The sequence below is a fragment of the Falco biarmicus genome, chromosome 9 (assembly GCF_023638135.1).
Source record: "Falco biarmicus isolate bFalBia1 chromosome 9, bFalBia1.pri, whole genome shotgun sequence".
NCBI classification, from domain to species: Eukaryota; Metazoa; Chordata; class Aves; order Falconiformes; family Falconidae; genus Falco; species Falco biarmicus.
In genome coordinates this window covers 55,569,663-55,596,830 of record NC_079296.1, presented here as the reverse complement: position 1 = coordinate 55,596,830, position 27,168 = coordinate 55,569,663, and the positions used below count along the sequence as shown (strand labels likewise).

Genomic DNA, 27,168 nt, shown 5'->3' with positions numbered 1-27,168 from the left:
GGTTAACCACTGTTGTATTTCTCATGCCCTCCCCCCCTGCTCTGCAGTTTAATTATCCTTTGACAAAAGTGCATGTAGAGGTATTTTGAGAAAATCACTAGAACAAAATTTCTGTTTACTGCATAGAAACAGCTAGAAAGATAAAAATATGACAAAATACCCAGTGACAGGAAACTGCAAGAACAGATTTGCTTTGCTTTTTGCTATCATAGTCATAGACTCAAACTTCTCCTCTTTTCTGTCCATCCATACCGTGCTGCATGGCATGAAACAGTCATATTACTCAGAGACACAGGCTCATTTACAGGAGTGTTTTTTCCTCAGCCCCAGTCCTGGCTGCTCATCTAAAACTTTCTGCCTCTTTGGGATCCCACCGAAGTCAGTGAGTCTCTGTGGGACAGCCTGCAAGCGACATTGCAGGATCAGTGCCTCAATCCACAAACACAGAGCTACCAAATTTAGGGTCAAACACTGGCAAAGGTGAACTACCAACTCCAGAAATCTCTGGTTTTAGCTTTAACAAAACCTCAACACTTTTCCTTGCTCCTTTATCACACAAATACTTTTTAATATAAGATCTCACTACACCTCAGCCCACTCCACAATGACCAGACCATCAAATCACACACATTCAAACCAGTTCCCCAGTTTAACCTGGGAACTATCTCCCTCAAGGCACAAGGATTCACTGTGACTGTGACGAGAGCTGTGCAAACAATAGCTTTTAAACTGTTGGATAATTAAAAGTATTTTCTATTTTTAGAGTTGAACTGCAACATTTTGAGGGAATGTGTGAGTAAAACAAGTAATACTGAAAGCAGTGTTGTAAGTGATATAAAGCAAGAGGCCATCGTTAGTTTACATCACTCAAAGAATCGGGTTTTGTTTTTCAGCTGGCAAGTGCTAGGGAAAAAGCATTCTTCTGGCAATTTCCATTTACTGAGCTGTATCCACTGCAGGATTGTCCAAAGCACTCCACTGCACAGTGCTTTATCATGCAGAACAAAAATGTTAATGAACTTCAAAAACCTGAAGTTAGGAAGTACATAAGAGCTGAAAAAAATTTTATGCTCCACTATTCTGATTCACACCAGAAGCAGTCACAATTTCTTCCATTTTAGAGGTGGAAAAGCAAACTAATAGAAGTCTGGGTTTTGTTGTAAACATTCTGATTTCTGCCTCTTTCAGCTATGTCGGCACACAGTTTACAACTTCTCTGTAATACAGATCAGCATGTCAGCCAGGTGATTTTACACATGGCACTCTCCGCAGCTATCTATAGAAACTGGGCATGAATCTTTTCCTCAGCCTCTTACTCAGTAATTGCTAGAGATAAACGTGAAAGACACTGTATAAAATGCACAGCAAAGCCCTGGGATTGGAGTAGTTATGACAGACGCAGCTTTTTTTCTTTGTTTCCTCTTGAAATGGAACAAAATGAAACCTTAGTAAAGAAAACACTGCAATGAGATCTTGAGGTAAAGGGTATTAGGCAATGCTTTGATAAGCGGGGACACTGCTCTGCTGAAGAATGTGCAGACTAGACAACCAGGCTCACTCCAGATCGTTCTGCTGGAGAACGCTTTGCACCTCGTCCTCTGGAGCAGATGACACCTCCTGGCTACAGCCAAACAAAAGATGTCCTGAGAGAGCCCTTCTTTACTTTCAGGTAAGCTTCCATCTGCATTTCTAATGTCAAACCTGGTTCTACCAGCATCTTTTAGAAGTAAGAGAATGATCTTTCTGAGTCCTAATGGTAGTTATCCATCTGAGTATCTAAACCAAATTAAGTCCCACTTACAGTCAGTGAGTCCTGTTTCCTGCACCTGTCCAGGCTGCAAAGCCTGGATAATCCTGTAAGGAATGAATGATACTAATGATCAGATTTTTGTCTCTAGGCTGTCAGAAATTCCTGTAAGAAAGAAATAATACATAGAAAAGAGACAAGCATATGCAAGAAACAGTGATGTGCACTCATAAATTAAACTTGAAGAAATCAAATCTCACCAAAAAGTAACAAGATTTGCCTAATTAAAAGGCCCGGGCTGTTTTGCACCCAAGTTCTGGTTTTATTTCACTTGTAAAAGGATCTCATATCCTCTGTCTTCTGGTGCAAATGCCTTTTAAAACCTAACAGTAAAAATTATACAAAAGGAAACTCCTAAGTTTGTTTAGTTTCTTTCAAATCCTGATGAGACGTTATTTTACTCTTCTCTGCTTTCTTCTTTACTTGTAAGATGCATGTTTCGTTCACAGTCTTGCTGCCTGATCCCATGACGTCAGCTGACTCGATCTGCCAGAAGAAACGCACAAAATCTGCGTCCTCACCAGCAGCTTTCAGGACTGGTGGCACTTGCAGCTGCCATTTTGTTGGGGGGCTCCAGGGGTGGCAGGGAGCAGAGCTGAGGTGCAGAGGCAGGCTCTGGCTCAGGTCATGCCATGCCAGAAGCAGCTCAGGGGGATCTCAGACTGTGGTGCCAGTGGGCTCGGGCTCCCCAGCAGTACCCAACAACTTGCACCCAACAGTTTGATCAATTGTATTCACTTCTAAGCTAATGTAAGCCGATTTAAGATCACCTACATAAGACCCTCCCTATTTAAATCACTTCAGAAATACATTTGCTTATACTGGTATGATTACCATGGGTAGACCTAACCCCTAGTTCCTTTCCTTCTTTAGACTGTAATATTAAATCAGATCATTAAATTCACTCTGTGAAGATTGTTACGGTTTTTAAATCTCAGATATAAAGAACTCAAACCAGTAAGCCATAGGTATCTATTAGATCTCCTCATGTCAACAGCCTGGAAAAGTATGAATGGCTTAGAAGAGCGTATCTGAGAACAGTTTGGTAATTGATGATGAACACATTCCAAGAAATGCACAGTACAAAAATCTATGTACTGGTTGGATTTCCAGAGGCAGTCAGGAAGGTTAATAACTAAGCCACTGCTGGCAGTGAAAAAGATGAAAGCTGGTAGTTCTTGGATTTCAGCAGCTTTTGAAGACCTATGTTTTGCACAGGTGAGAACGACAGCAGCAGCATGGTGCTGGAGGGGACTAGGAGGCATGTAACGGAAGCAGTGAGCTTCATCTCGTGTTGTTTGGAGACAAGTCACCATCTGAAGTGATGTGGGCACATTGTCCCAAGTCAGTCCTGGGGCTGCCCTCTGGTTGCACCTATCTTATACTGTATCCATTATAAAGTTGGTATAGGTTACTTTGGTTTCTATTAATAAGAAACCAAAGAAATTTCAATCAAAAGTATCCATTTTAGAACTAATTTAAGTTTATAATCAGTTTGGGATTACAAACAGCTTTTGTGTAATGCCTAAAATAATTGCTCCTCCCAACTGTTGCAAGTTGCCACATCAGTACAAAAACACATGCTTAACACCAAACACAAAATTGAAGTTACCTGACCAGCAAGCGTGACTTCATAACTATCAAAAGTATCGCTGCCTTTAGTCCATGGAGGAGGTGGGTCACTGTGATTTAAAAGGAAGTAATCAATATGTGATTGTTCTGTTAACATGCAAGTAAACAAAATTAAAGTGAGTTCCAACCTGCAAGAGGATCATAGCTTAACAGATTAGTGAGCTTTTGAAGATTTCATCCAATAGAATTTACGATTTTCAGTGATCACAGCAGAGTGCTTTTCTGGCAATAACCAAAAATCTTTTACTGTAAAGTTTTATATGAAAATAAATGCATTCATCCAGTTACTAATGAAAGATCAAAGAAGTAAGACATCACAGCTGATTGTGATATCTTCTAGTATAAAAGATTAGATCGATCCTGTGTTATACCTGCCTTAAAGCAGAAAAGGCTTCTGGTAAATAAATTTCCTGAAGGGGAGGTCAGTCAGCAGAACACAGTGAAAGCGAGCACCTCGCAGAGCTGGCCGGCAGCACTGACAGCTGCACAGCACACTCTGCACCTTTGGCTGCCTTACTCTAATCTTCCTTTTGGAGGGCAGGCACTGAAGAAAGGGGCTGTCACTTCTTTTTGTCAAGGTCTGAAGCTTGACTGAATGACTGGTCTCGTGTCTTCTCTTGCCCCATGCCAGGCAAGCAGGGCTGGGTGGTGAGAAGAAGCAACAGACCCCATCAAAAGTCCAGCAATCCTCTGGCAAAGGCACACCCATAAACCACATCAGAAGATCCAAATACCCCAGGAGCAGGGCCAGGAGCAGTCAAAGCACTGGTAGCACCTCTCCAAACTGGAGCAAAGGCCCAGCAATGGTTCCATCAGGTCTCCAGGGCCATGGGTAGAGCGTGGGTGGGAGAGGACCTGGGGTGGCTGCTCAGGGCCAGGGGGGCACTAGTGTGCCCAGGGCCCTGGCATGGTCTCTGTAGAGTTAATTCCAGCTCTTGAGCACAGATACCACATTTTAGGCACTTACATATATTTATCATAACTAGACATGTAATTATACCTGCTACACCTGTCATTACACCTAAAGCAGTAACTTTTTTCCCCATTAACTTCAGATGACCAAAGTCAGAGCATACTCTGACCCATGGCTTGCAATATTAATTATTTTTCAAAGTCAGAGAAGCATTGACAGAAAAAAATCCTGGAAAATTAATTTTAACACTTCAGTCTTTACTATCCAAATTATACCTTTCTCAGCATTTTATGACATCTTTTCAAGTGTCAACAAATTCAAACACCTTGTCTGTGATGTTAAGGGTAACAAACACTGTAAAATCATAAATGCACATTCAGGGCTTAAACACAGTGCCTTTTCCCCTCGGGGTGTTTCCTTGTTGGGAAGTACTGTCGCAACATTGTAACAGTGCTGTTCCTTTGTTTCAAATTAAAATCAATTTCCCCTCCTATAAGGTGGAGAAAGTGATTTTATTTTGAAGCAAACCAAGTTTGAGTCACACCCTCACACAGGTGCACTCAGCCATGCCCACCCCCACCTGCCTGGTGTGCAAGCACCCAGGCATGTGGCCGGTGGTGTCCCCAGGACTCCTGGCAGCGACACTGGGGATGAGGGAGCACTGTGAAATATTGGTAGAAATATTAAACATTGTTTTGTTAGGAACGAACAAAGTTCCTACTTTAGAAGGACACAAGCTGTGCACTGTCATTGCGGAGTATTGCTGGAAATCCCTTCACAAACCCTTTGTGCATTAGTGGCAGTAGATAGGGCATTGCTGCATGTTCCATCTTATACCTCTCCCTTTTGCTTCCTCCAGCCCCTGGGGCAGCTGAAGGATCTAATGACCTGTAGGCAATTTCAATACACTGGACACCAGCCAGATATTTCCACCACACTGGAAAAACAGTGGGCTTGAAACTACGATGCTTTGTCATTCTTACCTTCCCATACAGCTGCCCAATTATAAAGCGCATCCTGCAGAAGGAAAGAGGTGGGGTCAGCTCCTCTCTTAGGTGGGGTCAGCTCCTCTCTTCTTCCCAGGAGAACAGGGAAATGACTTCATCATGAAACTCTAACAGAGCTTTGTGTTTTTTTCCGAAATTCCTCCTAGAGAAGAGCTTGTTGCTGCCACAAACTGCTAACAGAGGAAGCCAGTTGAGAGACAGTGTGACAGTTGTGCTGCTGAAACAGGCAACAGCCTGTTGCAAATACACTGCCTTGAAGGGAATGATTTGTTTAATCCTGAAAGGACCTCCAGTGAAACTCACCTAATTGAAGGAGGCCTGTGGGAACTCATGAAGAACGGACCACAGGAGAAAGAACATAATGCAATACGACTAGTGGAGGTTTAGGTTGCAAGGGTACTGTGACCTTGGGGCCTGTGGTTATACAATAACAGGATGTGGATCCGGTTAGAGCTGACACTGTCAGCAAGCATGAAACTGAGGCATGCAGTGAAAAAGTACCGAAGCAGAACTTGTAACCCTAAGAAACGAAGTAAGCAGAGTAAAGAGGAACAGCGAATAAGGAACTTAGCTTTTGCAATATGTAACCACTTTTGTAATATGTAACCAATGAGCTTTGTGCACGATTATTTTAGAATATGTATGCAGCCTTATAAAAGAAGCATGTTAAGAGCAATAAAGCAGATCTGATTTCCACCTGACCAGGTCTCCTTCTCTCAATCGCGGCAAATTGGTGACCCCGACGTGATGGTCAACGAACTGCCTAGCTGAGCGGCCTGCTGCGACTCTCACAGAACTTTGAATGATCTGCTGAAAGGAAGCAGGAACGACCGGTCTGAAATCCCTCCGGAGTAGAGAGGTGAGCTGTGGGAAACATGGGGAATCAAACGTCGTCCCCTGAGAGAGACGTATATGAGCTTATGAAGGCTCTTCTTAAAAAACATGGGAAGAACATCTCTGGGCATGATCTTAAGACAATTCTTAAGTGGGTTCAAGTTAAATTACCTGCTGTAACCTCATCCACTATTTTTACACGAGACCTTTGGGATAATGTGGGAGTAAAGTTATGGGATGCGGCGACTACGGGAAATGTTGAAGCACAGCGTATGCTCCCGTGGTGGAGAAGCATTTTTGAGGTTTTAAAAGCCCAGGAAGACAGTCATAGAAAAGACCCAGAGAGAGAGGAAGACCCCCCCCCGGTGTCCCCACCGTTACCAGAGGGAACAAAGCCCTCGGCACCACTGACAGTATGCGCCGCGGAGTATCCACCTGAAGATGATCCCTTTGACCCGGGACCCATAGACCCTGAACAGGAGCCAGATTTATACCCCCCCGACCCACATGATGTGTGGGCCAACATTAGACGTCAAGCTTTACAGCAGGGGGAACTGGAGATTGCCAAAACGATAGTGGCTCCTGTACTTTATCAGCGAGGCGGAGGGCGAGTTGGAGGGGGCCAGTGGGAAGCTTTATCTTTTTCGGTAGTTAAGGAGCTGCGCCGTACTGTTACTGAACATGGACTTTCTTCACCGTACTTTGCGAGTTTGTTGTCTTCCGTCTTTGATACATATGTTATGACTCCGCATGATTTAAAATCTTTGGCGCAGCTGCTCCTGACACCGACTCAGTATACTTTGTGGGAGGCCCATTGGAGGGGGGGACTCCAAGCGCTCCTCTCCACTTACGTGGGTCATAACAACAACGCAATTGCTGCACTAACTTTAGAACACCTTACAGGCACGGGTCGTCATTCTAACCCGGCAGATCAAGCTCGAATCCCACGAGAAGCTCTTGAAGCGACCCGTGAGGAGGCAAAAAAGGCCTTTTTTAAAGTTCCCGACTCTCAAAAACCACAAAAGGCTTTTACCACTATCACACAAGAACCTCGAGAACCCTATAGGCAATTTATTGATAGATTAAAACAGGCTTTGGAACGTCAAATAGATAATATGGAAGCACGGGAAATTTTGTTGTTAAAATTAGCTGTGGAAAACGCTAATGCAGATTGCAAAAAGCTTTTAAAATCTCTCCCGAATCAGAACCCTATTGTAGTCGAAATGATTGAGGCATGTAACAGAATCGGTACTGTAGATTATAAATTTGAGGCCATGGCTGCTGCTTTTGCAGCCATGCGCGGCTTGGGGAATTGTTATGGTTGTGGCAAACCTGGTCACCTAAAAAAGAATTGTCTGGCTACTAAGGCTGGCGCTAAGCCCCGAGTCCCAGGAATTTGTCCTAGGTGTAAAAAGGGTCGTCATTATGCTAATCAATGTCGGTCCAAGTATGACTTGCAGGGACAACCAATCCAGGGAAACCGATCTCGGAGCGCGGGACAGCGACGCGCGCAGACACAAATAACGCCGTCACCTTTTAACAATTCCCAAAGAGAAGCAGCGGCAGTGCCTCAAGTCTTCGCCCAGCAACAACCGGCAGCGCAGGATTGGACCTGGCAACCGCCCACACAGTAACGTTATTTGATTCCTCGGTTCACTTATTGGCAACAGATATTTCAGGACCCTTACCCCCGAAAATACAAGCCTTATTAATAGGGAGGTCTTCTACGACATTATCAGGGCTTTTTGTATTACCAGGCGTTATTGATTCTGATAGTTCCGAAAACATTAAAATCATGGCATGGACCCCGTTCCCTCCCTGCACGGTGCCGGAAGGCAGCCGTATAGCACAATTGATCCTTATACCCACAGGCAAAAATTATTCAAATTTGGATCAGCTCCAACAAAGGCAGGGTGGGTTTGGTTCGACTGGGAACCCACAAATTTTATGGGTACAGTCTCTTTCTCAAAAACGGCCTATGTGCCAATGTACCCTTGTTTGCGGGGAACAAAAGGTGGTTTTAAATGGAATTATTGACACTGGAGCCGATGTTACGGTAATATCTCAAGCTAAATGGCCGCCACTGTGGCCGCTAGCCAATATTCCCCAAGCGTTAGCTGGGATCGGTGGAACTGGTAAAAGCCACCAGAGCCTGGAGCTTATCCAAATTCAAGGCCCAGAAGGGCGCACTGCTTCTGTCAAACCTTTTGTGTTACCTGTTCCCATGGTTCTATGGGGACGGGACGTGCTATCACAGTGGGGGATGACAATTCGTACCCATTTTTAGGCGGGGCCATTGAAATGCGCGACACCCTAAAATTAACCTGGAGAACTGATGCTCCTATTTGGGTAGATCAATGGCCCCTGCCTTTAGAAAAGCTTCGCGCCCTTCAGGAGCTGGTCACAGAACAACTCGAAAAAGGACACATTGTGCCTTCTACCAGCCCATGGAATTCTCCTGTTTTTGTTATCAGAAAACAAACTGGCAAGTGGCGCTTGCTCCATGATCTCAGAAAAATTAATGATGCTATGGAAGATATGGGAGCCCTCCAACCCGGGCTCCCGTCTCCGACTATGATCCCTCGACACTGGCATTTAACTGTCATAGATCTTAAAGATTGTTTTTTCAGTATCCCGTTATACCCAGATGATGCCCTGAAATTTGCTTTTTCAGTTCCAAGCATCAACATGCAAGCTCCGTTACAGAGATATCAGTGGGTTGTACTGCCACAAGGTATGAAAAATAGCCCTACAATGTGTCAATGGTATGTTGCAAAAATACTCAGTCCTGTCCGCAATGCTATGCCTGCTGTGTTACTGTATCATTATATGGATGACCTTTTAGTGGCAGCACAACATCATGAAGTCATGGAGAAAGCTGTAGCCCTTGTCACAGATGCCGTGAATTCGGCAGGTCTCTGTATAGCACCAGAAAAGGTCCAAAAGTTTCCCCCTTGGAAATATCTGGGCTGGCGAATAAGAGCACAAACAATTGTTCCTCAACCATTGCAGATCAATACCAATGTAAGAAACCTACATGATGCACAAAAATTATTGGGAACAATAAATTGGGTTTGGCCACTATTGGGAATTTCTAATACAGACTTGGGTCCTTTGTTTGAACTACTAAAAGGAGACACTAATCTTTGTTCTCCACGTAATCTTAACCCTGAAGCAGATACTTCTTAGCAAAAGGTTGCCTCAGCTATCGCTTCTCGACAGGCCCACCGATGGGCCCCTGAACTACCTTTTTATTTGATTATTTTAAACCCTGCTCGACAGCCTCATGCCCTGATATTTCAATGGGACCCTCAGAACTCAGACCCCTTATTAATTATTGAATGGATCTTTTTACCTAACCAGTCTATGAAAACTATTTTGACACAACATGAAATGTTTGCCTCTCTGATTGTTAAAGCTAGATCACGCCTGTTAACCTTATCAGGAAAGGATTTTGTCTGTATTTGCCTACCAGTAACAACAGTATACTTACAATGGCTTTATCAGCAATCAGACACCTTTGTTATGGCACTTGCTGACTATACAGGTCAAATAACTTCCCACCCACCTTCACACAAACTGTTTAACATTGACTTTCGTCTGATGTTAAAACCCAAAAGAAGCGAGCAACCCCTACAGGCACTTACTGTGTTTACAGATGGATCAAGCAAATCACATAAATCTGTTCTCCTGTGGTGGGATGATCAAAAGAAACGATGGGACTCTGACATAGAGATGGTCTCCGGCTCGTCTCAAATAGTAGAATTAAATGCAGTTGTTCGCGTTTTCCGAAAATGGAATGTACCACTCAACCTTGTCACTGATTCAGCTTATGTTGCAGGAATTGTTACACGAGCGGAAGCTTCTGTGCTGCGGAATGTTTCACATTTACAACTCTTTACCCTGTTACAGGAACTTGTTTTCCTTTTAGACGCTCGATCTGCGCCTTATTTTGTTATGTATATTAGATCTCACACCTCACTACCTGGTTTTCTTACAGAAGGCAATCGACAAGCTGATCTATTGACGTTACCAGTTCAAGTACTGCCAGACCGTATTGCACAAGCTAAACTAAGTCACTCCTTTTTCCATCAAAATGCTGGAGCTCTTAAGCGACAGTTTGACCTTACTTCTCAACAAGCGTCAAATATTATTGCTGTCTGTCCTGATTGTCAAAAACATTCTTTCCCATCAATTGCAGCAGGAATTAACCCTAGAGGATTACAAAGCCTGCAATTATGGCAAACAGATGTCACACATTATTCTGAATTTGGTAACCTTAAATATATCCACTCCTCCATTGATACATTTTCAGGTGCCTTGTTTGCTTCTTGTCACACAGGAGAAAAGGCACGAGATGTTCGTAGACATCTAATGCGTGCTTTTGCTACCTTGGGTATTCCCTCAAAAATAAAAACAGATAATGGTCCAGCTTATGTTTCAACAACTATAAAAACCTTTTTTACCCTATGGGGTATATCTCATGTTACTGGCATTCCTCATTCCCCCACTGGTCAATCTCTCATTGAACGGTCACATCAGTCTCTAAAACGTCTATTACAACAACAAAAAGGGGGAATAGGAGTTGCTACTCCTGAGGAACGATTACAGAAAGCCTTATATGTTTTTAACTTTTTGAATTGTTCTTTATTAGACAGCAATCCTCCAATAATCCGACATTTCAACGCAAATACTTCACTCGAGATGCGAGTTAAAGCTCCTGTATTGGTCCGTGATCCAGAAACGGGTAAGATAATGGGGCCTTATCCCCTTGTCACGTGGGGCAGAGGCTATGCTTGTGTTTCCACAGAGGGAGGCCCCCGATGGATCCCAGCAAAGAACGTGCGACCATTCCGTGAACCTTTACCACAAGTTTCGTCCAAAGATTCTGAACAGCGTTTAGAAGAACCTCTTACAAAAGGAACAGAGCCTGAAGACTCAAGTATTTTAAATGAATAGTTGCTATACGCGTGAGTGTCGCGAAGTACTCCTTAGGGAAGTTTTTTGCAATTTGTGCGGACATTGTGACCCTTGGGTGTTATGTGTATGTTATACTTGTGGCAAGGAGTGGTGGTGCCGCTTAACTTATTCTGGGCGTTGGTGTAATCTTTGTTTAAAAAAAGAATTTGATACAGTGAGACTATTACTTATAACAGGGCATGAACCCTTAGGAAGTAGCCGCCTTTTTGATTATCGCGCTGACTGGCAAAGAGTGGTTATTGAGAGGGCTAAACTCATACAGATTTTTGGTTTGGAATGCAGTAAAACTAATTTAGTACCTGCTATTTGGCCAGTCTCGAAAGAAGACTGGGAACGTACAAAGCAAAAGTGTGAAAGACGGTTTGCCTGGAAAAAGAAAACCAGGCGGTAGAGCCGATCCTTTAAAAAGAGAAATGAAAATGATTAAGAGTAGCTTTGGCATGATGTGCCTCTTAACAGGAATCATTACCTCCATCCTCGTTATCAGCACAAAAGCTTGGGAAACCCTCAAGCACATAGAGGATAGAAAAAACCTATGGGTCACCTGGGCGGAGAAAATCAACCAGAGTAGCCTTTGTCTCTCGATGGCTACTCCTTCTGACCCTTTTAGAACGTGTTTATTAGGCATCCCTATTAACATGAGCCTGGTAAACAACTCTACTATAACCCTTGACCCTTCTGTTGTCACATGTGGTCTCCAGTTACCTGGTAGGATACCTCCGTGCTGTGACAAAAATAATATTACCTTTAACGCTTTTTCCCCCTTTATGAAATGCAATAGCTCTATGTGTACCACAGCTAGAGAAATACAGGAGTTTAACCTTTTAGGCTCTGCCCCCTCAGATCAATGTTTTTGGTTTAACTCTCATATTAATCAAGATGATCCCGTTGATGTCACGTCATATAGGCCATACAACGTGACAGCATATTGTCAAAAAACTATTAATGTTACAACGGTCACCTCCAACGCAGGGCGACTGCCAGAGGGAATGTTTTTAATCTGCGGTGATCGAGCTTGGCAGGGAATTCCTCGAAGCGCTAAGGGAGGGCCTTGTTATGTTGGCCGTTTAACGCTATTTACACCAAGTATTACTAATATCTTTCAAGCCAACCATACCCGCAGAAAAAGAGCTCTTGTAGAATTAGGCAATGATTGTAAGGACAATGTAGAACTTTGGAATCCTCCTGAAGTTATTTTAGCTAGTATATTTGCCCCCGGGATAGCTACAGCACAAGCACTGACACAATTAAGGAAATTAGCATGTTGGACCGGAAAACAAGTTAATATAACGACAAATGTTTTGTCTGAATTGGCCAGCGATGTCCAAGGAATAAGACATGCCCTGTTACAAAATCGTGCCGCAATCGATTTTTTACTTTTAGCACAAGGGCACGGATGTGAAGAGTTTGAAGGAATGTGCTGTATGAACCTTTCTGATCACTCCCAATCAATACACAAACAACTTTCCATTTTGAGAAATAATATGAAAAAACTTTGAGAAAGTAGTGATCCCTTTACAGATTGGTTATCTTCATTAGGTTTGTCTGGATGGTGGATTACAATTTTAGAAAAAATAGCTGTTGTAATAATAATAGTGGTGTTGTTAATTTTGCTTTTGCCGTGTGTTATGCAATGTTTACAGAAGCTGATAGCTAACTCTGTGAAACGAGTTCTTATGGTGCAACAAGAAGGGGGAAATGAAGGGAATGATTTGTTTAATCCTGAAAGGACCTCCAGTGAAACTCACCTAATTGAAGGAGGCCTGTGGGAACTCATGAAGAACGGACCACAGGAGAAAGAACATAATGCAATACGACTAGTGGAGGTTTAGGTTGCAAGGGTACTGTGACCTTGGGGCCTGTGGTTATACAATAACAGGATGTGGATCCGGTTAGAGCTGACACTGTCAGCAAGCATGAAACTGAGGCATGCAGTGAAAAAGTACCGAAGCAGAACTTGTAACCCTAAGAAACGAAGTAAGCAGAGTAAAGAGGAACAGCGAATAAGGAACTTAGCTTTTGCAATATGTAACCACTTTTGTAATATGTAACCAATGAGCTTTGTGCACGATTATTTTAGAATATGTATGCAGCCTTATAAAAGAAGCATGTTAAGAGCAATAAAGCAGATCTGATTTCCACCTGACCAGGTCTCCTTCTCTCAATCGCGGCACTGCCTCACATAGGATATGCTCAGGGTTTGTGCAACACCAGAAGGTAAAATATTTATCAGGGGGTTTTGTGCTAGTAGGAGACATTGTCAGAGCATGTTTCTGCTTGTGATAAGTACGGTGAAGTTATGGTTGGTTCCTAGAGCAGAGGAAAGCACTCCTCAGGCCAATCGAATGGGGATATCTAGTGGCTGTAAATCTCCTCCACACAGACTTTTTTTTTTTGATGGGAGAAGATTGAAAAGGTGATTATGTCAGCGGGATCACAGTTGCTTTGGTTACCCCCTCTTCTCTCTTGAGCCACTCAGCCCATATTCGTGTCGATACAGCGTTGAGCTTTGTGTTCCTTAAACACTGCCGCGGCCTGAGGCACGCAGGTCTAGTATTCACCAGCAGGAAACCAACACATTCCTGGAACCATGATCTTGCTCTTCTCTTCTGCGGTCCAGGCTGCCTGGATCTCCTGTGCAGAGAGGGGTGCAAAGGGAGGATGGCTGGGCAGCAGAGAGCAGCAGAGAGCTGCAGGAGAAGCACCAAACCCGAGGCAGCCTCCGGCTTCCAGAGCCGTCTGTGCGCATCTATCACATGAGGACACAATAAAGAAACACATGAACAGAAGGAACTTGCTTCTTCAGCAGGTATTAAAAACTTTATTTTGTTCTGCCAAGGACAATTTTTCCCTAAGTTCCTTAGTAGAACAAAATTGATTTTTAATCATGCAAATTAAATACAAATTTCTCAGCAGATTTCCTGTACTCAGGCTTAACAGAAGGTAATTTGGGCATTGGAATGCTTGGAAAGGCTGATCTCTGAAGGGGCTGTATGCATGCCACCTCCCACCGCTGCCTGCCTGCCTGCCAGCCCGGGAGGAGAACGGCAGCACAGCAGCCCTCCAGCTGTGCCCAGCTGTGCAGCTGCAAGGGCAAGCCTCTGCTGCTCCACCTGTGCGCACAGCCCATGGCTTGTTGACTTGTCTGGAGAGCTGCCCTGGAGTTGCACAAAGGGAGATGCACAGGTAAGCTCCTACTTAAAGCTCTGTTTGTGAAACGGTGCGTGAAGGCTGGACTAAAAGCTGGAGAACTGACCCTGAAAATCTCTTCATGGGCCAAACTGCTACTCTGCTTTGCCCAATAACCCATTGGCTGTACTGAGCATAATGCACATATTAATAACATCCTGACAGTATCTTTGTGGGAAGGCCGTAGGTTAACACTCCTTGCTATTATAGTAGCTCACTGAAAAGTTACCAGATGTATTTTACTTGGGCTTTGAGATTGTCTACTGCAGAGAGGGACAAATTAAAACAGTATCAGGCTAGAGAAAATGCCTGCATCCTCTGGTTAAGTAAGCAACAGTTCACCCATTCTTTGGCTAAATAAAGTAAAAATCTATGTATGTCTTTATAAATTCCCAGCAATAATTCATTATCTGCTTTCAAATGGCAACACGAGCCTTTACTAAGTGGTTTCCTATATGGAAAGGCCCTGCTGTCTACTCAGATGGCATTATAGCCTTAGTCAACAATAAAAATGCGCAGGAATTAATTACCGTCTGTTTCAAGGCCCTGTGCCGTTAGTGTGAGAGGTGTCAGGCTGGTTTAGAGGCCAGCACTTGAGCTTTGGCAATCAGATGTGGTTTCCTTTGAAATTCAAGCGCGGACTTATGTCTCCCCGGGGAACTCTGCGAGAACCGCCAGTTCCAGCCGCGGGCGGTCACGTACGGCGCGGGAAAGCGAGGGATTCCCCGAGGAGCTCCCCTGTTCTCAGGCCGCGCTCCCGCGGCTGCGGTGGGAGGCCCGCACGGGCCCCTCCGTCTCCTCCGGGCGGCGTGGACGGTGCCCCGCCCCGGCCCGGCGCCCCGCCCCGCCCCGGCGCCCCGCCCCGCCCCGCCGCCCCGCCCCGGCCCGGCGCCCCGCCCCGCCCCGCCGCCCCGCCCCGCCCCGCCCCGCCCCGGCCCGGCGCCCCGCCCCGCCCCGCCGCCCCGCCCCGCCCCGGCCCGCCCCGGCCCGGCGCCCCGCCCCGCCCCGCCGCCCCGCCCCCGCCGTCATGGCTGCCCGAGGGAGCGGGCGCAGGCGCGCGGCCCTCCGGGCTCCGCCCCGAGCGCCCCGCCCCGCGGCGGCGGCCAATGCGAGCGGGGCAGCCGCTGACGACAGAGCGGCTGGGCGCGCGGGAGGGCGGCTGGTCCGTCAGTTGGTGGCCGGAGGCGGCCGCAGCGGTCGGGCCTGGCTTGTCGCTCTGCCGCGGCGGCAGGAGGAGTGGAGGTCGCGCCATGTCGCGACTCAGTCCGCAGGAGGAGAACTTGCAGGGTAAGGGCTGGCGGTCGCATGCAGGGCAGGCTGGGCCTGGCGCCGTCTGGGGCGGCGTCCGGGGCCTTCTTCCTCCCTCCCGCCCCCAGAGCCTAGCGGGCAGAGCGGCCCTCAGGCGCGGCGCGGCCCTGAGGCGGCCGGTCGTACCGCCGCCGCCCCGGGCCTGCCTGGAGGCCGGGCGGTGCTTCAGGCGCCGCTGCCGGGCACGGGCGCTTCGTGGCGGTCGGGTGTCACCTCGCTGCCCGGGCGCGGCCTCCCCCCGGGCGCACGGGCAGCCTTGGCGGCGGTGGCAGCGCGCCTGCCTTCGTGTGTGTGAGCGGCACGGCGGGGCTCGCTCCCGGGCGTGCCAGGGCCCGGCCCGGGGGACGCTCAGTTGCCGAGCGAGACCCGACGTGCTGCAGTCCCGGTGCCTGGTCAGCCTGTGTGTGTGGTGGGGTCCCTGCCGTTAGCCTGGCAACGATAGCTCGGTAAACCGGCCACGCAGCTCCCTGGTAGTGCAGGGAAATGAAGACTCGGGTGGAAGAACAGGTCAGGTCTAAAAAAGCTACGATACCGCTTTTGCGTAGCTGAACTAGCAAGTACGGCTAGGTCACCGTAGATTGTCGTGAGATGTGTGCACTGTGGTAAGTACAGTCCTTACTTGTCAGAGGAAACCACCTACGGACAGTTTGGGATATGCCTTTGAGGAGACATCAGGGTCAGTTGCGTATATCATGCATTTAGCAAAAGTCAGAAGCAAATTTACCTGGCAAGTGAAACACCTGTGTGCAGCTGCATTTCAGATTGTGCGATTTATATGATGATTTTAGCAATCTAAGGAGACATTCTCATCTTTCTGTGGAATTCTGCTTTTTTGTTTCCACTTTTGAAAGCATATATTAAGAAATTAAGATTTCCAGAGCCGATGGAATACTTTTCTTTGAATGCTAATCTGTACTTCCACAGTATGTATCCTGGACTGGAATATCATTCTCTTCAAAATCCTTCCCCATGACTCGGTCTGTTCAGTTTGCATTGCCACGTTACGCATGCTTTTCTTTGTTTGTATTTCCAACTTCATAAAAATACAGGCTGTATTTAAATGGTAATATCACAGCACATTCCTTCCGCACTAGCACAACCTTACTCTCAACAGTGTCTAAAAGGGGGGGGGGGGGCAATGTGTAAAACATGTACTGTGATCCCACTGTTATAATCTTGATCCCCATGTTTTAGCATGCATTTGCTGTGCTGTATCCGTAAGATTTCAGTAGATAAGTGTTAGTTCGCAGTATGAAGCAGTTGTGTTTGCCTGTGGGGCTGATGATTGTTGAAATACGAGTGTGCCTCGAATAGTATGCATCTCTACGGGAGAAAATAGCTTATGACCAAATCATTGTAGTGCAGTCCACACAGCACGGAGTCATTCTGCTTTTATAAGTAGAGGACCAGAAGCTGAGGAGGGAAGAGAGGTAGCCTAGGAGCTAGCTGGTACTCTCAAGGTAGCTGGAGCCAAAGCTGGGCGCTATCTTAATTTAAACTTCAGTGGTTGTGATCATTCTTCGGTAACAACTTGAGCTTTCGTAAGTTTTGGGGGAAAGAGTAGGGAAAAGTTTGTATAAACACATACCACATATGGTCACATGGAGGGGGAAAAAAGAACACAAACCAAATCAACAAAACAGTTGTGAAGAAAAGCAGCTATCCAGACAAATGTTTTCTCAAAACTTGGAGACCCAGTACATTTCACTGAAAAGATTTTGTGGTCGTCTGGCTTTTTAGAAGAAAGATACTAATGCTGTTAATGAAGGTTTTGATTTAAGTCGTGAACCTTCAGTCTCTTTACGATGAGAGTATCTTCATTTGATGTTTCTGTTTCATGCTAGATCTCTGCATTGGCTTCACCTCTTCTGCATACCTTTAAAACTGTTTTTATTCCTTCAGCTGTTCCCTTTAACAAGGCTTACATTCTGAGCTCTGCTCCAGCCTCCCTGCCTCAAATACAGGAAGGGTCCAAACCCCACTGTCTGTGTTTCTCCCTTTCCTTGCTTATGCCTTTGACACCCTTTCTGCGGTGCTCACCAGAATTCAGGGAGTGTCACCTGCCCTCTTGCTCCTGCACTTACTGTTCATGTTTCCTGTGAACGGTTCTAGGATGGACACAATACATCTGTCTGTTTCTGCTGCTGTTTACACGCATAAACATGTTACATAGGCAAATTCCACTGATGTTTTTATAATTCAGATATTATTTGTCCCTTGAGCTGATTTATAAATGAGACAACAGATGCAGGTCCTTTTTTGCATTGGTTCCTGCTAGCCCAGAAGAGGGCTGTTATTTAGCACAGTCTTAAAAAAAACAAAGCAGCACGTGACTGTCTGTGTTAAATATACTGCACGTAGCAAACACATGATCTAGTTGTTGCCACATATCCTCTATTGCTTAACAGTAACACCTAAAAATGCTTACTGACAAAAGGCCAAGCAAAACACATTTTGATTCTTTTAAATACTAAAATATTTTCAGTAAATGAATAAATAAACTTTGGCAGAGAAAGTCCCTGAGATTATTTTATTTGGCTGTCACCTATGTTGAACAATTAAAAATTAAACGTATCCCAAAATAAAAGATCTTCAGCTGCAGAAAGAGATGCAATGTACTGACCAGCTTCATTTCAATTCTGTGAGACTTCCCAGCTCACCAACAAAAGCACCCCTGCCTTTTGGCATTTCATCATGTTTATTAGTTGAGATGTTAGCGATGGTACTTCTACATGTCCTACTGTAATGTCACACTTGGGAGGGTCAATAGTTTCATATTTTACATGCCTTTTATGCAAAACCACGTGGTTTATTCTGTTTCTGTTTGCAATTATGCCAAGCAGGTTCCTGGGTGGAACTCCACTTCAGCAGTAATGGAAACGGCAGTGGAAGCACTGGCACTCTGACGAGTCAAGAGCAAGTACCAGCCTCTATTTCCATTCACAATGGTGACATGGAGAAAATACTCCTTGATGCTCAACATGAATCTGGAAGAAGCAGTTCAAGAGAAAGTTCACATTGCGACAGGTAAGCAGGATGCTTTATTGTAAGCAAAGAGAAGGTCACTGTTAGAGCCATTTTTATGCACAGGAGGCAAAGACAAAACCAGAAGTGCTTACATATGTGCACATGCATGTACATATACACAGATGCAGAGAGGAAGGGACTGGAATTTCAGATTTAAAAGATTGATACTTAAATCCTGGAGTAATGCCTGGGTAGAAGCTGGTTCTGAAATGAGAAAGAAGTTACAGAGGAAGGGGACTCTAGAAGGCTTCTCGCATCTCATGAAGATGCCATCCTGGGGTTTTGGTGTGTCCTGCTGCAGCAGCTGAACCTGCTGTGGGTGCGCTGCTTGTGTGCAGGCAGCAGTCTTGTTCTAGTAAATAAAACACTTGAGAGCTGCGTGTAGCTGTCATTCTAAGGGGTCAGTCCTTGTGCAAGCAGTGTCATTGCTGGTCTTAAGAGCATATAGTGCTGCCAATGCTGCTGCCTGGAACAGGAATGTCAGGGAAAGGTGATAAAAAGCAGCTTGTGTTTTGTAATGAGCTACATCAGTTGATAGTTCTTAGGTAGTTGCCAAAGAATTGTCCTGTATCTAGTTTACAAAACATAACGGATTTCATATAACATGGAGTATAACACAACAAAACAACTTAATGTTTGATGCAAATTGTCACTCAGTGTTATTAATTCACTTTTTTGATTTTGATGGGCTGTGAAGTCTGCAGCATAAAATTTGTTTAAAAAAGGAGCTACAGGGCTCAAAATAGACAGTAGGATGCAGAATTTCGTAGTTCTATCTGGCTAGTTTACATTCAAACCAAACCCCACTTCTGTTTATCACTTGCTGCCCATTGTTATTTAGCAAGTAACATGGGCCAAATCATACAGCCTCGCAGGCATATCTCAGCACTGCTGAAAAACAGTTCTGTGCAGCACATTTCTTGACAGATTGTTACAAAATCAAAGATGAATTGAATATGATGGCTGCATTATGTCACTGGTTGACAGATTTATCTCTTAAGTTATGGTCAGGGTGCTATAGCTCTCTGTGAGAACTGTGCATATAAGCTTTGTTGACTAGCTTTTAGTGCATACCATAAATGTCATGAAAAATGTAATGAGTTCTTTCTTACTTGCATTTCTCTTTTTATCAAGCCCTCCTCGTTCCCAGACACCTCAGGACAGTCACAGAGCCTTGGAAATAGAGAGCCACAGCAGTGGAGAAAAGAATAGCTTTCAGGTAAAAATGTCATCTTTGCTTTGGGAGAGAGAATTTCTTACTTGTTGTTTGGAAACCAGCATTAGGAAATAAGTGAAGCTGCTGATGTAGAGACTTGAGTAACTTGGAATAATCTTTGCAGAATCAGGCTTTGTGTATTTGACTTGTAGGCATTTATTTTTTAATCTGTAACTTGAGATTTTTCAGATGGATTTCAGTGCCCTAATGTATTGTCTTAAAATGGCTGGGTCCTCAAAAGCCTCTTTCCAGCCACAGGTTGAAAAGGCCAACCTTCAGAGCCTACAAATAGCTTTTAGGAAGAAAAAAAAAAAATCCAGAAGATGACTACTAGTCTAGAATTCAAGAGAGCTGGAGTCAGCACCTTGCTAAGCCTCCAGCTTCTGGTGATCCTGAGATGTGTTCTCTATCATGGTTTCATTTGCCCACTGAAGTAGGTGTTACTCTCCTCAATAGCTTAATTGAGATTGAAGTCTAACAGATTGAAACAACTGGATTTTATCTTAAGGTGTGTAGGAAACCCATCAATAGGGTGGATATATGCAGGGTTATATAGGTGAGCATTAATGTTCTGTGGACAACTTACCATGCAGAAGTTTCCTCTATCCCCTTTGACTGTCAACTTGGTACATTTCATGCATCGTCTACAATGAAATTTGATTTAAATGCACTGCCACCAGTGAATTTAAAAAATGAATTTGACAGCAGCAAGAATTTCTGGAGTCACTTAAATGTGACAGCCAGTAACATACACTTTCAAAGCACCTGCATAGCTTTATGATTCCAATTCATTTTAAGAACTAGTACTTAAGATTTCTACACACTGCTTTGAAAATAGAAATAACTGATTTTTTTTAATTTTTTAAATTGTTTGTGTGCAAAGAAAATCAGTAAATACATTTGAGAAAAGAATGGGGGAAAAGTTATATTAACCATGTTTTATCAATATATAGCTTATTGCATGAAGACATGCTAAAATATTAACTCTTCACTGTAATTAATTAGCTTTGATAGGAAAGGATTTACTTGGAAAACATTTTGAGGAGTGAAGTATTGAAAGCAGATAAATTTCTCTGCTCTTCCGAAGACTTGCTGTATTATTTTGTGTAAATCATTCTCCCTGCACTGTTTACATACAAAGAGATACTGGGTTTTTTTGTTAAATTGAAATATATACTGTGCCTGTGACTAATTCTTACAGGGCTAGTAGTTAGCAATTAGAAATCAAGGTTATATTTTGCTTGGAGCCTTGGCATGAAAAGAAATAGCAATGTATGATAAACTGGCAAAAGTTACCAGCACTAAGTTACTCATGCTGCATTGTGCAGTGTTATTTCTTTAATTCCAGTAAGAACTTGGGACTCTTGCATTTTACTTGGAAAAAGAAAAAAAAAAGCTATTTCTTCCATCACCTCCCTTTCTCAATTACTAGTGTTTATCATCTGTAGCTGAGTGTATGCTGGGTATTGTCATCTCAGGGTCTTTGTGATTTCCTCGGTTGTCTGTGTCAGTTCATGAGTTAGCTTTTTCTACCTAGTGGTATGAACTTTTTAAAACAAAGTCCATGTGTTTGTTGTTTGTACAGTATTTAACCTTGTGGGCTTTCAGCTTTGTATGGTTTCTAAGTTACACAGCTGTATCAATAATACATAGATTTAATCAGTTCTCAAAATCATGTGAAATGTGCTTGGTGCCATTGTCTCTTCCTTTATGTGAATTTCTCCCCATCATCTCTACAACTCCAGTGGGAATCTATCTGAATGAATTACACCTTTAGGTTAGCTAAATGTTACTGGAAATTAATTTTATATTTCCAGAAAACTGTTCATATGTTTAAAGATCATTATTTAGACTTTGAGAATAATCAAAAGTTAGAAAAGCATGAGAATTAAAGTTACCTGGGCAGTTTTATTTCCATTCTTAAGTGTGCATGTGTGCATATATAGCTATTTTAATTCTATGATCAGGTACTGTTTCTATTACAAGACCTTGGCTCCATTTAATGCACATGTATTAAACAAGAAACAATATTCTTATTCAGCATTTATGCTGTAAGTCACTTGAAAACAAGTCCACTGTGTGTGTGTGTTTTTCTACGCAGCTGTGTGCAGATAGACGTGGGCTCATTTTGCCTGTACTCCCAGGTACTGGCCCCAAAGCCGGGTAGCCTTAGGAGGCTACAGTTAGTTTCACTTGGCTTGTATTAGCTTGATCAAGGATTTTCAGGTAAGTATGACATCCGTCCCGTGTTGAATGCAGGCAGAAAGGTTCTTCTGCCAAATGTCAGTCAGATGTGTGGAGATATTTTCAGATCCGATATGTAAGGATTAAATGCAGTACTGTGGCATTTTATTTCCAGTGTGGTCTTCACTTAAGCAAATAATGGGATATGGTCTTTTTCATTCACATCATGCCCTGAAGACAGATCTCCCTCTTCTCCATGTATATCCAGGATCTAAATACTTTGATAAAGTGATGTGGGAAGAGATAGGGAAAGACGAGCATCAGAGGCAGTGTAGCATATGGTCTTAGATGCAGAACAGGAACTTTGTTTTGCACTACTAACTTCCTACCTATGGAAGTTCTGAGTACTGTTTGATGATGGCTCTTTGTTTTAGTCTGAAGAAGATTTTCTTGAAAGGAGGAAAGAAGTAGAAAGGCTCCTGAAGAAGAATGCAGATTGGATATGGGATTGGTCCAGCAGGCCAGAGAACATCCCGCCAAAGTGAGTGCTTCTGGATGAGCCTGGATGCAGTTTTTACTTCTGCAGGTCTAAATAGGTATCTGTTAATGCTGTGATTGTGTTTTCTTCCTCAAAACTAGGGAATTCCTTTTTAAACATCCCAGGCGCACAGCTACTCTCAGCATGAGAAATACCAGTGTAATGAAGAAAGGGGGGATATTCTCAGCAGAATTTTTGAAGGTTTTTCTTCCATCTTTGCTTCTTTCTCATTTGCTTGCCATTGGGTTAGGGTAAGTTTCAATTTTATTAATTTATTTTTTAAAAAAATTATACATATTTTTTTAACCTGTTTTCTCTGAGGCCTATTGCTTACTCCCAGTTCCCCCTGTCTAAAAGATGAGCAATAACGCTTTTATCCATAGAAGGGGGGACAGGTGGTTATTCAGCAAATGCTTTCTACTTGTTTATCTGTGGTATTGCTGAATGTATCAAGTTTTCTTTTTCTGTTTTTCTCGCTCAATGAGAATTTTTCAAAATAATTAAGCAGGAGTGAAATTCAGATATTTTTTTATATATATATATAAAACATGAACTATAGTTATACTTACACACTGTGTGGTTCCATTGGAGATATGCCTTCTAATATCACAACTAGTTGCAAAGGTAAAATATATTATTTAATATATTTCAAAATTCTATACACACTTGGGAGGGACGGGGGACACCAAACAAAACAGAAATCTGTTTTCTTTCAGTGATTTAGGGGTTAGATGATACTTCTTTAAAAACAGCTACTGGACACAGACTAAAGGGAGGAGATTAAATGCCTTTTAGTCAGGTCAAAGTTTGCCTACACTTAAGTATGGCCAGTTTCTTGTTATTGGTAAAGAATGCTGGGAATCCAGGCACATCTGGCCGCTCTCCATCAGCGTATGCTGTACCACACTGCGGGTTTGGGGAGAAGTCAGACGAGTTCTGAGGAGGTTCCTGTTTTGCAAGGAACCTGCCATTAGCTCTGGTGCTGCTCTTTCTCTGCTCACTCCCTTGCATAAATCCTGAACCTTACCAAGGCTATGAAAGTTAGTAGCAAAGGGATGCAAGAGACTGAGGGCAATGGGAGGACTCTGCACAGCTACAGTAACTGGAAGGAGGGACAGCTCAGATCTTCTGTGGTCCCTGTAGCATGCATAATTTTGTGTGGATGAAGGCACAGGGTATTTACAAAAACAAGATCTCAGCTACGTAATACTGTGGAAGTAACATGAAACTAATTTAACTTCAAAAATTAAAATTGGTAACTGCACAAGATAGAGTAAAAGCACAGTGAATTTTCCTTTCAAAATAAACTCAAGTTTGGTGGTGTAAGTACTTAATTCCTTCCTGGCCACTTCCACCACTGCTGTAAACTTGCATCATTCTAGTTCCATAAAGGGTAAGTAACAGTCACATATTCAGAAAGTGCTTAATGTAGTATCAGCAAAATAGTTACACATCAAAATAATAATTTCTTGAAGCTGAAAGAAGTCAATGAATAGAAGACATGACATAGAGCATCTGTGAAGGTACACCAAGCTGGGAAACAATGACCAGAAAAATAGTAAGAAGTACATGAAAGGTGATAGTAAAATGAGAGGTTTACAAGTGTCAGATGTATTTCTTAAATAGAAAAACTTAAGGTAACAAAAGGAAAAAGGTAGTAAGGCATCTGCCTTGGAGACTTCCTGAAGCAGCAGTGTGTTCTTGCTAACCCCGCACTTTCCTCTGACTGGCATTCCTGAAGCTGAACAGCGTACACAGAATATTTCAGTCTTAGAACTTGGGGAGCATTACTAGACAAGGGTATGCACAAAGTCACTAGCAACGGGAGAGTGTTTCATAGTAGTCACTTGATTTGCCTGCTAAATTACAGCTGCCACTGCTGCTCTTCCTCCTGGAAAGTACATAAGTAGTAACCTGATGAGAAAAAGTGTTCCTTACATGCTGCACGTTCTGTTTGAAATGAAACACAGCCCTCTCTGACTAATGTTCTTGATCCTTAGGATTTACATTGGAAGACGCCTTACAACCACAGCTTCAAGCAGTACGTTTTAAAGTCACCTGAAATCTTAGTTTCAAAGCAAAGAAGATACCCGGGAATACAGGAGGTGAAGAGCAGAAACATCTAAGCTAGCCACGACTGCGTGATCAGCATGTACTTGTTGTGTAAATGTTGTGTTCGTAGTTTAATAAAAATGGGAAGAGACACTAAAGCTAATGTTACCATATATTGTCTTCTGGATCAATTCATACAGCATGTTTCAGATGCATTAACATCTGTTATATTGCTTTGTAGTGAAGTATCTTTGAAAGTTAGGAGAACTTGATGTTTAAAACCAGTCCTAGCTTTAATATAGCACTTGTGATTCAGCTAGGTATTCATCTAAACTGCTCTTTGTACTTCATAGATGTGAATATTTGTCACTGCTGCTGCTAGTCATGACACTAAGGGATTAGCCCAAAACAATGTGTGGCCTTACGTATCATATACAGGAATTCAGAGAAGCTTTTACCTCACTTGGGACAGTTTGTTCCGTATGTGGATTTTGCTTGGCGCTCTCTCACTTTTGGGAGAGATGTGCAATGTTAATGTTGATAGATGCCATCAGCTGGAAGAAATTAAGAGTATGAGTAAAACTTCTATCAGTTTTTACTAGCTCAAAGAGTGATGCACAACAGCCTCAATTAAAATTTGGACTTTAGTGCCTAAGAAATAGCTTCTTTTGCAAAGACATTTAATTCCCCAATTAATAGACGTTCCTGCTGTTGTATCTACTTGCAGACTATTGCTTCTCAGTCTTTATCTGTGAAATAATATATTTGCATCTTATTTGCCTCATCCTTGTATAGATTTTAAAAAGGGTTGCTTGCTTATTTGTTTTTACTAATGGAATGCCTTTTCATTCAGTGATTTTACCCTATTTAATGAGAAGAAAATGAATGTCTGCCAAAATATTTTATATATTTAAATAAAAAGGTTCCTTGTGGACTCCGAGTTTTCTCATTCCTTTTTCTTTAATAGTTGTTGAGGTGAAAGTGGCTGACAAGGCTCTTTGCCTTTCAACAAGTGTTTCACACTGTTTACTTGCATAACTTAACAAATTTAATTTCTGTAGAAGAAACTTCATTGCTTATTGTTAAATTTGAATATGGCTAAGCTGTCAGTAGAAGTCACTCAGTAAACAGAAACTTGCTGAACTTGCAAAAACGGTTTCTAGTTTGTACTGTCACCATCATTTAAAAATAAATTTGCTTTCTACTTTATTTTTGTCCTTATTTAGCAGTACTGTTGCCTTCTGTGCTTGAAATGGCACCTGTGAAAATGGGGTTAGCAGGCACCTTGTACAGGATATTCGCACAGCTTGGGGTGTGTTTTGTTTCCCATGGGGGTAAATCACTTGTCCTTGCTCACACGAATTTTATCGCATACCTTTTACGGGAGGACCAGGATCTGTTTGGGTTTTTTACTGCATGTTTATGTGCAATGAAAAGTGGATTTTTAGGCTTGCTTTAATTTCTGAATAGTATTTCCCATATCCTGTCCTGTTGCTGGGTGCTACTGGACAGAGTCTGGTCCTCTTAACCCTCATCCTTAAGGTATTTGTGTACATTGGTAAAATATGTGAAACCAGACACAGTGTTTTTCAGTTCGCTTGCAATTGGAGTTGAATCTCAACATTGCACCATAGTAGTATTAAAAACATTGGTATCAGAATTAACTATTGGGTAACTGCTTCTCCTCCTTTGGAAAAACAAGAGGGTGGGGGGTTTTATACCATTGCATCCAAATTTATATAAAATATTTCTTAGAAATACTGCTAAAACCCCAGCAATTTACTGAGCAGCTCACACCCAAAGTTCCTTGCAGTACAGCAGGTAGAGCAGGGTGTTCTGTGAGCTCCCATCCATCTTTCACTTTTCCAAGGTCCTTCCTGTTTTTCCTTTCTCATTTGTGTTAAGTATTTCTTGTTTTCACTGAAAGTGGAGAGACAGCAACTGCACTGGAATTTTCCCAGTTCGTATTCTGTGATGATGGGTGTTTTAAAATGAAAGACCCACGGATGCTGTTAGAGGTGCCTCGGAACCACACTGCAGCGGTACGCGCTGGAGTGCCCCAGTGGTGTGATGCCAAGTGTAGTTACGGACTTGCCTTACTGTGACTGAAGGAACGACATTGGTTCATTGTTCTCCCTTTTTATAACACAGAAGCAAGGAAATCCTGTGTGGACAGGAACAGAATTCCCCCCCCTGAAAAAGCAAAGCAGGCTCACATTCTTGCAGCAACTGGAAATTTTCTGTCCGAGGCTGGAGCCTGAAGCGGAGAGCGCAGGTGAGCTCAGCAGCAGGCAGAGCATCGTCCTGGCAGCAAACTGCAGCACCCACCCACGTCCTGCCCACGTCAGCCTTCTCGTTACGCTGTCATTTCCTGTGTAACTTCTCACAGATTGTAGTAGGAAAATGAAAAAAATGCTTTGTGTATTTAAATTATGTTATTTGCGTATTTACCATTACCAGCACCTTGAAAAGTGGCCTATC

General features: G+C 43.3%; 1 protein-coding gene across 2 annotated transcripts; it reads left to right on the top strand.

Annotated features, from left to right (window-relative positions):
* Positions 1-15,447: 15,447 nt before the first annotated feature.
* Positions 15,448-25,896, top strand: BNIP3 (BCL2 interacting protein 3). 2 transcript variants are annotated; one of them, XM_056352408.1, is made up of 6 exons: positions 15,448-15,649; positions 18,514-18,697; positions 19,832-19,916; positions 22,532-22,638; positions 22,737-22,886; positions 24,636-25,896. In XM_056352408.1, the coding sequence occupies exons 1-6, from the start codon at positions 15,469-15,471 to the stop codon at positions 24,685-24,687; spliced, it is 759 nt and encodes a 252-aa protein (XP_056208383.1). In that variant the 5' UTR covers positions 15,448-15,468; the 3' UTR covers positions 24,688-25,896. The 2 variants fall into 2 exon arrangements, with proteins under 2 accessions (XP_056208383.1, XP_056208384.1); XM_056352409.1 differs by lacking the exon at positions 22,737-22,886.
* Positions 25,897-27,168: the final 1,272 nt, after the last annotated feature.

Excerpts from the sequence above, each read along its gene's own strand:
- BNIP3 (XM_056352408.1), top strand. The coding sequence starts at position 15,469 with ATGCGAGCGGGGCAGCCGCTGACGACAGAGCGGCTGGGCGCGCGGGAG. Across the intron at positions 22,639-22,736 it reads CCAGAGAACATCCCGCCAAA|GGAATTCCTTTTTAAACATC; the intron begins GTGAGTGCTTCT and ends CCTCAAAACTAG. Across the intron at positions 22,887-24,635 it reads TTGCTTGCCATTGGGTTAGG|GATTTACATTGGAAGACGCC; the intron begins GTAAGTTTCAAT and ends CTTGATCCTTAG.